The sequence below is a fragment of the Athene noctua genome, chromosome 5, assembly GCF_965140245.1.
Source record: "Athene noctua chromosome 5, bAthNoc1.hap1.1, whole genome shotgun sequence".
NCBI classification, from domain to species: domain Eukaryota; kingdom Metazoa; phylum Chordata; class Aves; order Strigiformes; family Strigidae; genus Athene; species Athene noctua.
In genome coordinates, this window is record NC_134041.1 from 11079840 (window position 1) to 11097969 (window position 18130).

The 18130-nt window shown below is 41.7% G+C and overlaps 1 protein-coding gene across 2 annotated transcripts in view; it reads right to left on the reverse strand.

The window, feature by feature from the left end:
* Positions 1-14331, reverse strand: part of MAST2 (microtubule associated serine/threonine kinase 2) — a 199648-nt gene extending 185317 nt beyond the window's left edge. For both annotated transcript variants that reach the window (XM_074906296.1, XM_074906295.1), the window contains exon 1: positions 13954-14331. In XM_074906296.1, the coding sequence (XP_074762397.1) occupies positions 13954-14148 (195 nt within the window). In that variant the 5' untranslated portion in view covers positions 14149-14331. The remainder of the gene's footprint in view (positions 1-13953) is intronic.
* Between the last annotated feature and the right edge of the window lie 3799 nt (positions 14332-18130).

Consider the following 18130-nt stretch of genomic DNA (forward strand, 5'->3'; position numbering starts at 1 on the left):
CAAAACTTTTCTCGGTTGCCAGTTTCTTATAGATCTATTCTGATATTTGTTATGCAGAAAACACTGAATTTAACACCTTTTATTAAAATTATGCCATAAGAAAGTCTAGAATGGGAACTGATTAAGGAACCAGGCAAGCAGCAGAAACACAGCTGTATCTTAAGCTGTGCATGTAAAAAGACCTATGATTTCATATTGGCTATAAAAAGGAGAATTAGCAAAACATTCTGCAGGGTGCCTTAATTCCCTGCAACACTGATGCATTTTTTTTCTCCCCCCACCAAGTGAGCTTTCAGATCTCCAACTATATTTTTTTTTATTTTACAGCACTGTCTCATTACCAAGGAAAGAGAAAAACAACATAAAATATCTACTTACACCTGTGAAAATTCTGTTTAATGTCCATAAACAAAGTTACTGTCAAGTCATTTTCATTGGGAATGTAAACTCCCTATTTGTCTATGGAGAGATGAACAAGACCTAGTGATAGGTTAAAAGTTCATTCAATTTACATAAACAATTGCTTCATAGCAACAGGACCTGGAAGAGTCTCACCTAATTTTATACATTATAAACAAGAACCTCTGAGTCACACTCCAAAAAGTGAGAAGTTATCTATACTAGCATTTGATTCCCAACCCAAAACAATATAGAATTTTCTATATCTAAGGCACAAATAAAATATATTTAAAATTCAAATACTAGCTGAAAATAAAAAGTTTGGCAAGTGAACAATAATAGTGTATTAAAATGTGCATGCTGTATAAAAATTACTTATTTACTAACAGTGCAGAGTCCTAATCTTCTTTTGAAAAAAAGCATTTCCCAAAGAAAAATGTTCAGAGTCATTAAGTCTGAAGTATAGTCTCAAATAAAAGTCTCTCTTGGTCCAGTATGATATACAGCCCTTAAAAAACTGTTCCAAGGCTAAGGGGGCTATAAGAGAGAAATCCAAGCCCAACTGCTGTTCCAAGGCTTGTTTCAAATGAAGCTGCCTACAAAGAAAAGAAAAAGGTAACTCATGAACTGAACTTTGGTGAGGAACCACTCAGGTGAGTTAAAGGGGCTTTTCTAATTAGACATTCAATGGCTACTTACATCTGTGAAAACAGTCTTAATTTATAAAGCTCACTTGAATTGCACATGCTGCACAGAAAGAAAAGAATGAAACAAAAAAACACTACAGGAATCCTCTTAGCCATGTTACTTTTTTGCCCAGGATGCTTTTACATATTGCAACTATCACTTGAATAGTAGTAGCAATAGTAAAACTACCTGTAGTTAGACAGAGATTAGTGGCAAAATAAAAATCTAACAACACACAATAGTCTGCTAAGAGTTAGAACACTATTTGTTCATACACATGACAAAGAAAGGCCAAGATACATTTTAATCTGGTATTATCATCACTGAGAAAGGTCATTATTTGCAGCAGGAAAAGAAATTAAATACTTTTTTTTGGTGACAGTGAGCATTCCAATCCTTTGGCATCAATATTTTTGTCTCCATGAACCATCTGGAATCTTCTTGTTTCCTACCACAAATGAGATAAGCACATCAATGTGCAGCAAAAATAAGCAGCACATGTCAAGGTTCCCTGAGAACAAGTTTTCCCTCAAACTCAACAGCAGATCTGCATGTATGGAATGGGGAAAAAAAAAATTACCATTGGATTATAAGACTGTAAACAAAACTACCAATGGCTTTAGGCCTAAAGGAAATGAAGTTAACCTTTGGAAACACAACAAACCCTTAATCCTTAGCTTTTCTTAACAGAAATCACATTAAATGAGAGACAAAGATAAACTAATTCACAATTCTTATCAATGTCTGCACAAAGAAATGGAGCCTCTATAGTCTGGCACAAAAGCTTCTCCTCACCAAGCAGCATAATACAGTTCCATCCCAAAGAAACAAGAGCCAAAATTTTTTCAAGGACAAGCCATGTATTTCTTCCCTTCTGCCTGAGAACAAAAACAATGCCCAAGTGTTAGGTTTATGAACACCAACCGCTCCTCAAGCTCAAACTGAAAGTCTGCAGTCAGCAGACACTTTGGTAAAGTGGCTGCTAAACTGGCAAAACAATGCTGTAAACAGATTCTCCTCTGTCCAGAAAACAGGGATCAATGCAAAGGTCAAAGAATGTACAAATAACTAACTGAATGCATAATTTAACTGTCAGGGTCAGGTATTTCTGCCACCTTCACGTTGCACACGGTCAGTTTAAGTCATTTAATAAAGCAGAGAAAGATGTATTTGCTACTAATATGTCACGGCATCCATCTATACCTAAATGTTTAAACATTTAAATGCCTACAGTCACTGCATTAACTATATGGCTCATTTATAAGCCTTCCTCTAAAACAGTGACTCTAAATTATTTATTTGTACTCTCTGATCTTCTGCTGCTGTCCAGGACACTTAACATCAGTCCTCACCACTTGATTTCCTTTTAAAGGTCTTTTCTAAGGCTCCATATTAAAATGTGATTTTTTTTTTTTATTATCATAAAGTGCTTGTAAAGACACTAAAGATTGAATGGTGTGATTTTAGTGACTAATAAACCTGTTTTAATTATTAAGCATTCCATTTTTTGATATGACAATTCCTTGCTCTGGGGCCTTACAATGGCTTCTTTAAAATAAAACTGGGGTCTCACTCCATTTCAAATGGCAAAAACCAGAATCATAAGCAGACCTGCTGCTAGTCCTCAATGAACAGAGGACATGAAACTACCAGCTTAACAGAACAAACATCAAAAAACCCAAAGAAAGACATTAAATTATTTCACTATGAGTGCATTTTTTTCCTAAGTAGCTCCACAAGTCTCTATTACATGCTCTTTTCCAGTTTTGCCTTTCCAAAAGTTAACACTGCTTGCATTAGTGAAGTTGGATTCTTTAGGACTTGTACATGCTTCCTCAGAAAGCTCTCAATGCCACAGCAAGGACAAAGGTATCTATGCCGTTTTGTCGATTTGTGTACTTGCTTTGTAACAACAAACCGTATTTTAAGACAGAGCACAGAGAAATGCAATTTGATGATTCTAAGCTGTATTCTCTTCAATGCAAAGAGAAGAAACTCCAAGTTTAATAGCTGGGAGAACTGGAAATCAACATGCACAGGGAGACAGCCCTCCTGGAAATGTGGAACCATGCTCAAACCATTTGTAGAGTATAAATCAAGTGTTTATGCAGTCCTTCTGCATGTGTACAACTCTTAGTGGCATGAAAAACACATGAGAAGCAGTATCAAGTTCTGGTTATTATTCATAGTACCAGGAAGGCATATTAGAAAACTTTTTTTTTTTAATCATTCTTACTGAGCTCAAAGCGTAACAGCTGTGTATTTGAAGAACAAAAAAACATGCCTGAGCATCAATTAGTCAATCTGCCAAGTACTACATTTCATAAAAATCTTCAAGCTTCCTGAAATGCAGCTACAATATGTTTTCACAAGTTTTCATCCCACAGACAGGACTGAATTCCCCTTGTTACTCAGTGGATGTACCTTTTGCACTTAGTTTTTGTTTGTCTGGATTAAGAAAAGGCAACAAAGTGTCTCAAGTTTGGGTCCAACCATACACATATGGTCTTCATTAAAAACTGCTTTCTATATGCTGCAGGTCAGCATACGTTTACCACTGGAACCATTCTGCACTTTCTCTTCTGTCATGAGAGACTGGTTTGTGAACTCTTCCATCAAATCCAATAGGGAAAAATCAACAGGGATGGCAGGGACCTACAAAACAATTATTTATTTTTTTTAAATCATGAAGTGTTAGCAGCATATCAAAGCAGTAAACACACACAGTCTATACTGAGCTAATTTCCATAAGACAGCTCTCAGTCACTGCAAGAAGTTAGGGCTAGCAGAATGTAGCCTCACATAAGCAACGAATTTTAGTGTTACTGCAAATCTGTCTTGAATGGATTGCTGGACGTTTGGACACTGTGCTGAGAATGGAAGCACCAGTCCAGAAGTCCACTGAAATTCAGCTCCTTATTATAACTATTGTTAAGTATTTTTACTACTAGTAGAATAAGATGGATGCCAAACACCTAGAACAAGAGTTTCAGAAATACTAGCATAACACAGCAAAGGCCAAAAAAAGTTATCCAAGTGTCATTCAATTAAGTAGTTAAATACTTACTTTGGCTTTGTACTGTTGAAAATGTTTATGGTGGATTACTTGTCACACTATGTAGTAAAAAACATTAGAGAAAAATCTTCCTATATAGACAGTTCATGAAGACATGTGTGGACTGAAACTGAATCAGAAACCACATTTCAAAAATTCTTAAACTCCCCATGGTCCAACCTTAACAGTGCTATCTGCTTCTGGAAATTTAAACAGGTACATGGAACATTTTAAAGCACTGTCTTGCTTTTATATTCATGAAAATCCAGACCAACTAAAAGGTCTTCGAAAGTATTTTATTGTTAAATTGTTTACTATATGTATAACAAAAAGTGAAAAATATTTATGATGCGGTTCTAATAGCAAAGGAAAGAAACAGAGCATCATCCCATTTTCCATGTAAATAATGGACCTCCATTAATGCTAGAGCCATTCTAAATAACAAAAAACTGACAAGCTAGACAGTTAGATCTCTCTATTTTTGCTGAGTTTTTAGTCTTGAACCCTCTTCCCTCACTGCACTGTAATGTGTATTTATAACAGAACATTGGAAAATAATTTCTGACAGATTACTAGTTTTAGGGTTCATGGGACCCAAGATGTAAGTTAGATAATACACTACCACGAAAAGCACAGCTTAGAAGAAGAGCAAGTAAAAAAAAAAAATAAAAGGTTTTAAAACAAGTTTTAATGAATAGAGCTACTTCATTACAAACCAGGCAAGGCCTCCTAATCCTTCTACTACACTGAGATATCGCAGAACATCAACTTCCCACAACCAAGAGTGACTTCTGTGAAGACATCAAAAAATGAGTGCATCTTCCTCACCTGAAACAGATTTTTCTACTTCCTTGCAAAAAGGTAGAAGCTTTTTGAATGGCCACGGACTCAGCTTCTTCCTCCAAAGAGCAGCATTTTCACCAGGCTTCAAATAGTACCAGATCACTCTAAATGGACACTGACCACAGCACATCATTATTTGATGTGGTAATGAAATTGTTAAGACTCTACATGACCTGTCCATTTAGCTACTGCAGTTCTTGAGGAAGGTCTTGATGGGTGATAAAACTTTCTGGTTTAGTCTCAAACAGTTTACTAACCTTGTCTTCACTGCTTCCTTAGCTTCAGCTACTCAGGTTCCATGAATAAGAATTAAAGTAAAAAAACCTTTTCTTTTAAATAAAAGTCTATCATCGTTATCTATACTAATCCACTGCATTTCTTATAAGCACAAAAACTATGCTGGCTTATGGAGCACAACAGGCAGCTCAGGCAATAAAAATAACTTATCAGATAAAAACAAAGGATCACCTCAAGGCTCTTAAGAACTACCTTGACAGGCAGGACAACACTCACATTCTTTGCGCTGCAAGAAGCACAGGAGCTTGCTCAAGAAGTCAACTTCTAAACATAAAGTCAGTAACACATACCCATTCTTCCAACACAGTACACACAGATGTTACTTGGTTTCCTGAAGCATACAGTCATGAACATATCCACAGCCTGAGTGTTTTGCAGATTTGTGTGTTTTGTCCTAGCCTTGGACAGCACCCCACTGTTATCTTCAAGTGCTCTGTAATAAATACTAAGTAGCAGCAGCTTTTGCATTCAAGATAATAATTGATTAAAATTATAAAGTCTAGTAGTCCCACACCAAATCCACCCACTTCTGATAGAAGATTTCTCTTGGCTCCTTCAGTTCTGTACTCCTTTTGGAAAAATACAGTGAACTGCTGAACTCAGATGCAAATCACTAACATTAATACCTATATATTCATAACCTTGCACTTCCTGCTTAGCTATTGTAATATGCAAGATATTAAATTAATGTGGCCAACACACAATATTTGCTCTTACCCTTCACTTATGATAGGAAACTGAAATCTCACATGGGCAAGCTGAATCATCTAAGCTGCTGATGCAGTGCCTACCTACTTACTGACTTACACAAATCCATTTAAACGAATTAGGTTTGTCCATTAATATCCAACTTTGAGGGAGGTGACGTTTCTATTGTATCAGGCCAGAGAAGTGCCATATGCCCTTTGGCTCTATTTCGCTATTATCTAACAAGCCTATGTCAGAATTGGTCACTTGACTCTACATTCCTTTTGTCTGCTTCTAGATGAATCTTTCGGCTCAATTCTGTTATTATCTAACAAGCACATTGCAGAATTGATCACTTAACTTTATTCTCCTTTGCCTGCTTTTAGATGAGTCTTTTCTTTAGTCACTTCCACCCCTACCTATACTTCTAAACATCAGTATGAGCATACAAGTGGTCAGATATGTTGCCAGCAGCTGCTACCGTTGCCTGATCAAAATACAGAAAGGCAAAACCATGGCTAATAAAGAAATGAAAGAGTAGCTCTGGCATCAGCAAGAATCAGCTTATGGAAGGCAGTGAGACACACCTACAAGACAATGAGAGGTTTGATCTTTCTGGCTTCTTGCCTCCTCGGGAAAAGAACAGAGAAGAAAACACAGATCGAATTGTATGTGTCACAGGGAACAGCTCCTTCTTCCGCAGCTATGTTCTGCCTTCTTCACTACCTTTATTTTTCCATAGAGAAAGGGGTAATCTTAAGAAATTAAACTCTGAGGATGAGTAAGCATGCCTGCCAGACAGCCATCCACCCTGGACTCTGGTTCACCATATTAGAAGCTTTACAGGCTAGAACTTAGCACCTGCTTGCAAAAAAAAAAAAAAAAAAAAAAAAATCACAACACCCAACACATTTTTTGCTCTCTCCTGGTAATGAGAAAAAGAGCTAGAGAGCAACAAAGAAAAGGAGATGGGAAAAGACGTCTGAGGTCTACAAACAGTAACTGAGTTTTTAGTTGTAAGTCACATCCACAGCTCGTAATTTAGGAGTCTTGACCAATGTCTTCCTTAAGACTTTCTTTAGCATCCCTGGTGAAACAGGCACAGGTCAGAATTGCCCTAAAATCAACCCTAAAGAGCAACAGTATCCCAAAACAGGTAGCTAGAAGTATTTATGTAAACAGATGGTTCCTGATCTTCTAGAAGTCTGCAGCACTCCTTCCCTCCTTTGATAAGAAGGGGTAATGATGCTTATAGAACATATTTGGCTACGTTTAATTTATACTTGCTTTTATGGAATCTCTAATGTGAATATTAAAAACTATACTTTATTGCAAATGCAATCTGCATTGCCAGCAATACATCCATTTGATTCTGTTTAGTTGCTTGAATTTTGGAAATAAACTTCCATCTTCTTCAGATTAAGTTTCATCCCAGTTTCCAGTCTTTGATATGAAGTTAGAAGAAACAGCTCTGAGTGCTGTGAGCTGTTAATCACAGGGTCCATGGCTGGGGGGGGGGGGGGGGGGGGGGGGGGGCAGAACAGGAGCTGCAACAGAGCTCTGATCAGCAGCCTAAGACACAGAGATGTAGAGAAAGCTCAGAAGCGTGTCAACTGAATTCCAAAGCTTGCTTCTTCACTTATCAAACAAAAGGAAATACTCATGGTAGAAATAACTAAAGAACACCAAACTGTTATGCAGTCTACATACCTACATACAGGGCTCATCACAATAAAGCTACTGCCTTTAATGGCACTGATGTCATCTAGAGGGAAAAAAACAAAACAAAACAAAAAACCCCACACTTCTATTTGAAGCTCAGAAGTTCTGATTAGGAAAAAAGAAAGATCTCTTCAATTTCCAGGCTTGCCACGAAGCAAGGGAACAGCTTCCTTGCAGCTGTGGAGGCAAAACAAATCTGACTAGCACTCTGGGGTTTGGCCAGTTTCTCCCTGCCAGTCACTGACTGCTTTCCAAAAAAATGAACAGGGTGAGAAGTCAGTGGAAAAGATCCTTTGCTATTCCTTAAAAATATATATATATATATATAAAGACAACATGAAAGGGGGAATAAGCTTTCTAATCTAACGTTTATAACTAATCTTGGCCCAATTTGCATGTCCTGAATACAGGGAGTAGAAATATCCACATAGGCATAATGTTACAAAACTCTCTTTCATACGACACACCCAATTGTGGTAATGCAAACCCAAAAATCGCAAAAAGACAAGTATCAAACAGTAGTGGAGAACTAACTTTGTCTGTGATCACATCACTCCGGGCTGCTGGCAGAATACTACCTATTTTTGGTGCACACACTCCAAGGACCATCAGAGGAAAGCACAAAGTGCTAGAAGCAAAAGAACTCAGTGTCTTCTGTCTCAACTGAAGGTAGATTTTTACATTTGAAATACTTATACATGGAAAAGATATCAGATAGTAGAGAATTTTTACTGCCTGTGCTAGCATAGGCATATTCCACAGCTTAAAGTTGGACATCAGACAAAACAAGCCTTGAAATAAGATGTGGTTTAGTTTCCTAACTGCAGGAATAATTAAACATTGGCAGAGCTTTCCAGAAGAGGTGACAGACACACCATGATCTAAGGCTAAGATAAGATCAATTTCTGAGAGAGATATTTTAATTTATCTTTGAGGAAAGTTCTACAGCCTGCACAAGTGGGGAAATCACACTGGATAACCACAGTAACCCATTTTGGCTTTGGGACATACAGATCTACAAAGTTTCAAAGACAGTGCAGAGAAAGGAATATTTTTGCTACTCTCACAAAGTTTGTAGCACTACAGTTCCAAATGCCTATAATAAAATATTTGATTGTCAAGTCAGTTGCCCTGTTCAAAGCTCAGGAAATACTTTCCATCCAGTGCAGAAATGACAAAATGTACTGTTGGGGGAACACGCCAGCTCTCCCACTTCAGGCACATCAAAACCGACAGCTGAAGACAGTCTGCTGCGTTGACTGCCCTACAGAAAGGGCTCTCCAACACAGAACTAACCTGGACTAAGGAGGTTTTTCATCTTTCTCGATATCATGTAGGCAGCTCGCCTGTTGGCATCAGCTGAATATTTCCCATACAATGGACATACCTGCAGCTGGGGAGACTCCAGGTTTAGCAACATTTCAGTCCAACTCTTCATCAGCAATAGCCAAGTTAAACTTTATACAAGACAAAGGGTCCATCTAACCCAAAATCCCACCTCTACAACTTGCAGTCCCTCTACCCGCCCCTTGAACTACTTGTTGAGATTCTACTACAGTTTTCCCCTTCATTCCTTTATCACAAAATCACAAAGTTACGGAATCTACTCATAAATCCTCTCCCGGCCCTGGCCAGCCATAGCAAGAGGAGAGGGAAGCTTGACAGAAGTGAGGGTAAAATGCCAGCAAGCACAGGGTCTGTTTCTGCTCCCTCACCCTGTCACATCTCCGAGCAAAGCACCACTGGGCAGCACCCAACAGTTCCCTGGATGCTTTTGGAGCAGAGAACGCTGTTCAGCAATACTCTGTGCTCAGTGTCCTCTATTTTTACGCTTTTGACCTTCAACCTCCAACCCCATACATGTGCCCTAATACTTCAGCTTTCCTCATCTCTGTTTATTCTCCACCTGCTTTCAGAGGAAGACAGGATTTAGATTTGTTAGGGACAGGCTAACACCAATTCATCATGGAAAAAATCCTACAAAAACAGCAAAGACATTCCCTACAGACAAATAAAGGGAAGCACCATGCATTTGCCCTGTTCTAATGTTCTCCTAGATGGCAGTTAATTTCAGCTGTTCTCCTCAAGTGGATGAACTCTGCCTATTTAATAATGTTCACGAGGTTCCCTCCTCCAGTACTTCCAACTCTGAATGCTTTTTGCATCCATTGGCAAAAAAAAAAAAAAAAAAAAAATCATACGTGTATTACCTTTTGTGTGAAGACTCTTTTTAGGCCTGACTCCTAGCTTAATACTAGAGGAAAAAGTCAGCTGCTGTTTGCTATCCACCCTCTACATACCAGCGATGGTTTTGTACACTTCCATCATAACCCCTTTAAGTCATATTCTTCTAGACACCATTTGACCTTTGACTTCTACTTGAAGTAGAAAATGCTAATAAAAGCACCTCTGACAAATATTGGTTATGACTCCTGTGAGATCTTTCACAATAAATATCACAATCTCTCAAACTAATTACGTAAGCATGATATGGAAACAATCTAATGCTTATAATATGCCTCTGAATGACAGTGACTGTCACTCCTAAGCAACAGTAACTTTCACCTCAACTTTCCAGCTTCCTTCAATGTAGTCAGAAAACATTAATCTAATACTTTACGGAAATCCAAGTGGGCTGTGTTTGACAAAGATGCCCTCACTCAATAAAATTAAACTGTCATGGAATAAGAAAGGCAATTCAACTATGAATTAATGACTAACAGATAGGAAATAAGTTGGAACAATTGGCCTTTTTCCCAAAAAAGAAGGATCCCCAGTGGAGTCCCACAAGGACCTGTTCTGGGATCAATACCTTCAACATCCTAAAGCAAAATCTAGCAAAGAAGCTTAACGCTTATGTGACAGAGTTTGCTGACAATGCTTAAAGCTATTCAAGGTTGAAAAAGTGATGTTCAAAGATCTGAAGACCTTAATGACACCGCGTAAGTGGGCTGTAAAATAGCAGATAAGATTAAATGTAGATAAATGTAAAATGATGCATAGTGTAAAAAAAAAAAAAAAAGCCTATATTTATATCCACAATGACAAATTCTGAACTAGCTATTACAACTTAAAAGAGTGATTGTGGAGTTATAAAAGACAGTTCCAGAGAAGTGCCAACTCCATGCATAAAGATCATCAAGATAAAGCAGGTAGAATATTAAAGAATAAAACCTAATATGCTATATAAGTTTACAGGGTGTCCTATGCTGAAACACTGTAGCCAGTCCTGGTTATTGTTCCTTAACCCTGTTCCTCTGATCCCTGCATCGCTATCTCCAATCAGGAACAGACCTGCAAAAGGTGTGAAGAAAACTGAAAGGACAATGAAAAGGAGTCACTTCTTTCTAAAATACCTCTGGAAAAGTCACAAGCAAGGGATGGTAAATAAAATAAAAAGATATCAGTCTCTAAACCACACAAGAACAACATGGATTCTCCTTTTCACCGCCTCTTCCAATACAAAAATTAATAAACAAGACCTGAAACAAGGAGGTAGAAAGTTCAAAAACAAACAAAATAAGTGTTTTTTCCACACAAAATATGTTTAAGCCTTACAACACTCAGCCACAGGATGTTGTGGATGCTACAAGCATGGCTTCAAATACTGATTGGACAAATTCATAGAAGAAAAAACCCAACGGGGGCACTAAAAACAAATATCACCTCCAGTTCCGGAAACCTGTGAGCCACAAATTACTGGAGGCTGGGAGAGGTATTTCCTCAATATACACTATACTCTCCTCCAAGCATCTGCTTTTGGCAGTGCAGAGAGGCAGGATACTGGGCTAGTGGGATCTTTAATGTGACCAAGCACAGTCATTTTTAAATTCTTACGTAACTCATAAAAAAGTGAAAACATTAATCGTATGTACGTCAGAACTATAAGCACAGCACATTGAAGGACCAGATTTTCAAAGGCCTAAAGGTCAGCACAGTGATTAACTACGACAGTCACAGTTTGAGAAGTGCTTTTTCCAACATTAGAGTAGCTTAGTCTCCCCCAACCACAAACTTGTGTAAATGTATGACAAACAAACTGTGAAATCTGAATTTCATTCAGAACGGTTCCCTGCAGCTGTGCACACTGTTGCATTGGTACAGCTGAGGGTGTACTACAGGCTTGGAAACAACAGGGCTACTTAAATCAGAAGAGGCCCCCACAGAAATATTTGTCAAGCTACAAGCTGCATCAGTAGAAACGGAGTATCACACTGCCTTTTGCATCTCAGAAGGCCCTTTCCATCACATCCACACTACTGACTCCTGATTAGCTAAAGAAATACTGAATTACTGATATCAAAGATAGAAATGCTGAGAATAGACTTGTCCTGTTTATTAAATTTGTCCAACACATGTATTTATTTCCAGTTGCTTACTGGATTTACAAAACTTCTGCCACTTCAAATGGAAGACAAAAGGGGAGAGGGGATGGAAGGTTGCCCTTTGAAGTCTGGGGAGCATCTCACATAGGTTGAGTAGAAGCATTCTTAACTTTAGCTGCAAAACTCCTCAAAGATTCCATCACAGTGAATACTCACCAGCACATAAAGATCTGTTACTACAAGTCACATCAGGTCTTAGTCAGAGCACCCAAGATAAAAACAAACTGGCAGTCTCCCGTTAAAAAGCCTTGTGCATCTGAAAAACTGGTATTTGTGAATTTGCAGCCTTTCTTGTTTTTCAATGTTAATGTTGTTTTGCTGAAGCTTCCCCAGTGTTCAATAAGTTATATGGTACATAGCGTGTTCTGTATGCATGATTTGCAAAAAGCTTAGTTCACAGCTACAAGAATGGAAATAATTTCCTCTAATTTTCTTGTCAGTACCATACACAGTATGTCAAAACAATACAACAAACACCTTGCTATTGCATTTGATAGCTCTACCAACCACTATTTTAATGGACAGTCAGCAAGAAACTAAGTCACCTCTTCTGCTTTTAGATTTTATTTTCCTGAATAAGGATATTAGTGCTCTTTAATCGTTTCAGGAAGTGTTGAGTATCAAAAGCAGCAGCACCTTTTAACCACCTAGCTTAACAAGGTAGGAGAGAATAAAATTTAAAAAATGGAGCTCTCTTCTTCTAGGGCCCAGTCTGAAAAATCTATATTGAGATATCCACTAGACAAAGCCCAAATACAAGTCTCCTAGAATTGAAGGCAATGTAATGCAGCTTTTCTAGAAAAAAACTAAAAAAAAGAGTAAACCTGTGCATCTGCAACAATGATGTCAATTTAAGACACTTTTTTGACGAGAAGTCCAAGAACCTAGTTTTTTTCACTTTGCTCCTAAAAGTAGCAAAGCAGCAATGAATTACTGTATCCTGGGAGTCTTCATACTTGTGGTACATTCTCCTTCTCGTTAAATAAAAAAGGATTACTTGCCATCCACATTTTTAAACTGCTAAGTTTCATCCCTCACTTATCTCTCTTGTAAAACTAGGAATATCAAAAGACATCAAAACAAAGTTTAAGATCTCTTGGGTCTCTTATCCCTGTAACCCTAAGCAGCAATCAGTAGATCCTTTATTGTGGGGGTGAAAGGCTAAAAGGGGACACACTGAACTCACCCACTCTCACTTTTGACAAACCTATGCATTTTCAAATACCTGCGAAGGTATGTTTCCTAAATAAACCACTTTTCGCGTTAAGAATTAAGACCTAAAAAATGCTGGAAAACACACCACAATGGGGAGTGACCTACAGAAGGTTACTAGCAAGAAGTATCCTGTAATTACTGATACCAGCAAGCGTATAACACAAACTAGATTTCCCCGCATCCTCCCTCGCGGTTCCATGGGCAGGCAGGCAGGACTTCTGGCACCACGGCGACTGCCCCACCGCTCACTCAGCGCCGCGCCCTCGGCACACTGACACACCACCGCTCCGATCCCGAGCGCCGAACCCACCCTTGGCTCTTCTGGGGGCATCTGCCCCGCGCGTGTAACGCCAGGGGATGCCCGGGGGATGCGGTCCCAACCAGCGCCGCCGCCCGCTGCCTCCCGCCGGGCCCAGCGCAGCCCCGACCCTCGGCCTCCAGCCGCCCCCCGGCCGCCCTCCCCCACCGGGGCCAGGCGCTCCCCTTGCCCCGCGACTGCGGCAGCCGCGGCCCCGGGCGGGCGCGGAGGGCGGCACCGCCGGGCGCCCCCGCCCGCCGCCGGCCCCCGCCACGCGGAGCGCGCGTCTCCATGCCAACGGCCGCCACCGGCGGGGCCCCCCCTCGCTCCCTCCCCCCCCAACCGGCCCCACGCCCCGGCGTTACCCTCTCCAGCGCCTCCCGGCAAGGCGCCCCCGCGGCCCTGGCGTCCTCCGGCTCCTTCCTGCCGCCGCCCCCCAGCAGGGTGGCTCTCCGCTCCGCCGTGCTGGCGGCCACCGTCCGCCCGGGCTCCCTCCGCGGCGGTGGCGGCGGCGCCGCCGCCGCCGCCGCTTTGTCCCCCCGGGAGCGGCCCTTCCTCATCGCGGCGGCTTCTCCTCAGCGGCGGCTGCGGCGGCACGACTCGGGCGCTCGCGGCGCGGCGCCGGCCATGGCCCGGCGGGAGTCACGGAGAGCCGGGGCGGCACCGCCGCCACCGTCGCCGCCACCACCTGCGCGCGGGGCGGAGGGACATGCCCGCCCGCCGCCGCCGCTCCCGCCTGTCAGGGAGCGCGGGCGCAGCAGCTGCCGCGACGCCGCCCCCCCCGCACCGCGCGCCCGCCCGCCGGCCGCGGCCTATCGCGAGAGCAGCGGCCCCGCGGCGGGGAGGAGGCGCGAGACTTGCGGGGGGGGGGGGGGGAGCGCGCGAGACTTGTCAGGAGGGGCGGGCGGGAGGTGCGAGGCGGGAAAGGGCGCGCGGCACGCCGCGGGCCGGCGGAACGCGGGACCCGGCACCGCTCCCCGCGGCGCCGGCGGCGAGAGCGGGCCGGGAAGGAGGAGCAGCCCGCGGGGACCCCGCCGGCCCGCAGGCTGCCTCCCGGTAGGGCTGCCCGGCAGGTGACGCCTCCGGGCTGCAGAGGCTCCGCTTCCGTGCGGGAGAGGAGGAGCAGCGCTGCCTCGGTGCGGGAGGCTCAGGACGCGCGGAGCGGTTGCCGTCTCCTGGGGGCGAGGGCCGCGCTTCTGTCCCCGTTACCGTGAGCCGGGATCAGCCCAGGTGCCCAGTAGCAACTGGCTTCTGTGTCAGTAACTCTTCGTTGTCCCTAAAAATGTACAACGAGCGCGGGGCCGTTCCGGCGGTGTCACCAGTAGTAAGTAGGAAAAACGCCACGTTTCTTTCTTCCACGAGGCCCGCCAGCTCCTCCGAGACGGGGTGGTGGGAAGCACGCCCCGGTGGTGGGGGCCCGGAGCCTCTGAGCAGCCCCCAGCCCGCACCCCGACCTGCAGGAAAGCACCTACCACCGCTGCCTCAAGGGCTACAGCCCCTTTCTCGTGGAGAGTGAGGTCGCGCCAGGGAGCACTTTAAGACGTAGTTCACCAACTTCTCGGTGGAAAAGACAAACCTAGAGAGATTCATTACCTCAAGGAGTAATCAGAGCATATATCATCATCTTGTGTTTCATCTCGATAATTCACACCCTCTCAGCATTTTTGTCTTTGCAAATTGTTTCCTGAGGGTGCAAGTTAGCAGTTTCTGCATTCATTTTTTGACAAAAGCAACTTCAAAGTTGTCCCTTTTTTTCACTACTTACATAGTCAGGAACCTTCTACTGCTGCAGAAAAAACAATTCTTCCTCCCTTTTTACCAAGCTGAAAACGCTCATATACCTTCAATAAGGTGTGATTTTAGACATTTTTTTATTCATTTTGTACAAAGACAACAAGAACACACTTTCAAACCATTTTTTGATGTAGATGAGTGGAAGCGTTTTTAAGTAATTATTAAGAATATTTAAATTCTTCCTGAAAACTTTTTCAGGATGCTGGATTAGTCACAGAGATCTTTTTCTTTCATAATTGCATATTATAGATGAGATGGACAACCATGTGGAATTTCCCAGCTGGGAATCCTGCCCTAGCTAAATGTAAATAATGCAAATGTATGGAATCTTGGCATCCGTGATAATGTGAGTCTATTAGGATGGCACGGTGCCTCGTCATAATTTGGCTGGATGTTGCCCTGATGCACCATAGATGCCAATTAGTTATTTGCTGGTTATGGCCTGTGGGCCACCTTGCACTGGCTCACACCTGCTCGCTCCATGCACCAAAAAAAGACTTCATGAATACGGGAAGAAAAGTCACAATGAGAATCTGAATAACTCTACCTGCCTTTGAAACATATTAAATACAAATCTTTAGTTGTTGGTTTTAGACAGAATTGCAAATAATTGCCTTCTGGTTCAGTATTTTACTCAAAAAAATTTAGAAATCTTTTTGATCACTCCAACTCAAAAGTCATTTGAGGGTTAATAGGACATTTTGCTTGTGAAAAGATTGTGTTCAGTTTCCTTCTGGAGTATTTCCTTCTCTGTTTAATCCCAGTTTAGTATTTTGGACCCAAGATGTCTTTCCAATATTTTTGAAATGAAAGAACAGTGAGGTTTCATGTTGAAAGAATAGGAAAAATACTCCTCATTTTTACCGATTCTCCCATATTTTTTCCATTTAAACTCGTCACTGAATATGACCTCAATCTGCAGACCAATCTGAGTGACCTGATTTTTCTTTTCCATGTGAGCCATTTTTCTGAACTTTTTTTTCCACCTTTAAATAAAAGTGAGCAAAACATGAGAGGCTTGGCAGGGAAAAGGGGTACAGATGAATGAGGCAGAGCGTGGTGCGATGCCACGCCTATGCTCACTGTGTTTGTCTCCAGAAATATTCTATCATGTCCAAAAAAGATTGAAGAGTAATTAATAAAGGCTTATAAAGGGGCTGATTCTTGTGTTATCCAGAGTGAGTAACGTGGAGGGGGCCACGGAGAGCCTGTGTAGCGCACTTACTGATACACAGCCAACGCTCAGTTAATTCTGTTTCTCTTTGCTGTTCCAGACACTTCCTTTCCCTGGCTTCCACCATTCGTTTTCTCTGTATAAGGAAGGTCTCGGCATGCCCTTCTGATTCAGAAGGTAGCTGGAGCGATGCTATCCAGGAAAAATTCCCTTCCATTTAAGGAAGGTTTAAGAGAACTTTGGTAAGGCAGAACACAGGGTCTAGTCCAGTTTATTCCATGTTTTCTGAAATGACATAAATTCATCTGCAGCATTTTCATGACTGCTGAGCACACAGCTTCAGCAATAATTCCTGGAGCTGGAGTAGAGGTACACAGCTTGAAGCTGTGAGTTTAAAACCTCTTTATTCCAAACAGAATAGAAAAAGCTAAATAGTAGATGCTATTAGGATGCTGCTGAGCAAGAGAATTTCCTCTACAAAATTAGATACTTAATCATTTGAATTCCTATTAAATTCAAACATTTAGCAAAACGGGTGCAGCACAAAACCCAGCTGATCACCTATTTTCACTGTTTCCAAGGCAGTGGCATCACTAATGCCACCAAACAAGTCTATCGCTAAGGCTTGTCATTTGTCATTCTGCTCACACTATACACATAATCTTCACTCTCAGTATTTCTGCTATGTATGAGACGGTGGAAATGGCTTTAGTTGTTCTGCATCTTAAGTTGTCACGCACCTTCTGTTAGTGACCCAGTTCTAATGGTATTCACAGAGAAGTTTTGGCCTCTATGCGGGAATACTAATGTTTGGCAATTGGCAGTGTGCAGTCAGCCCGGAAGACGGCACAGTATTTTGGGATGTTATACTATACCTGCGCAGAATGTCAGTAATGACAAGTAATTACACAGGCTGCATGTCATTGCTATGACTCCTGGCTGTTTCCCTAATTTCACCCCTGTGACAGCATTCTTTTTTCAAGATTCACAAAAAAACCCCAGCATGATACAACTGAAGAATGCCAGTTATGAGCAAAATAAAAAATAAGGGTAAAAAAGTAGTTACATGAACTGCAAGAGTGAGATTTGCTAGGAAAAGCTTTGACTGAGGCTAAGCAATTACTCTTTATAGAATGATGTATCATTTTGTTCAGCAGTCCCAGCTCTGCCAGGATAGCCAAGCAATGTGTGCTGCCTGCACAGCTGAGAACGGCAGCCACGGAGAACAGCTCCCCACTGCCACCCCTAAACTCCAGGGAAATGGTAAAAAATACAGGATTTTCCAAAAGAATGCAGGAGAATTAGTAAGTCTGAGACCTTGACGCAATCTAGGCAAGATTTACTCATGATCTGAATCTATTCAGGTCTGCTATTTGAGAAGTTCTGCATTAGACGTTTGTGTAATTAATAAAAATACTCATAGTTAGATGAGGACTTTTTACAGGAAGGATATGAACACTGATGTTTCAAGGCCAAGATAATCATTGACTTAAGGAGGATTAGGAAGAAATTTCTTACAGGCAGGTTATTCCCTAAAAGTATATTATACGGTATATTATTCCAGTGCATCTTCA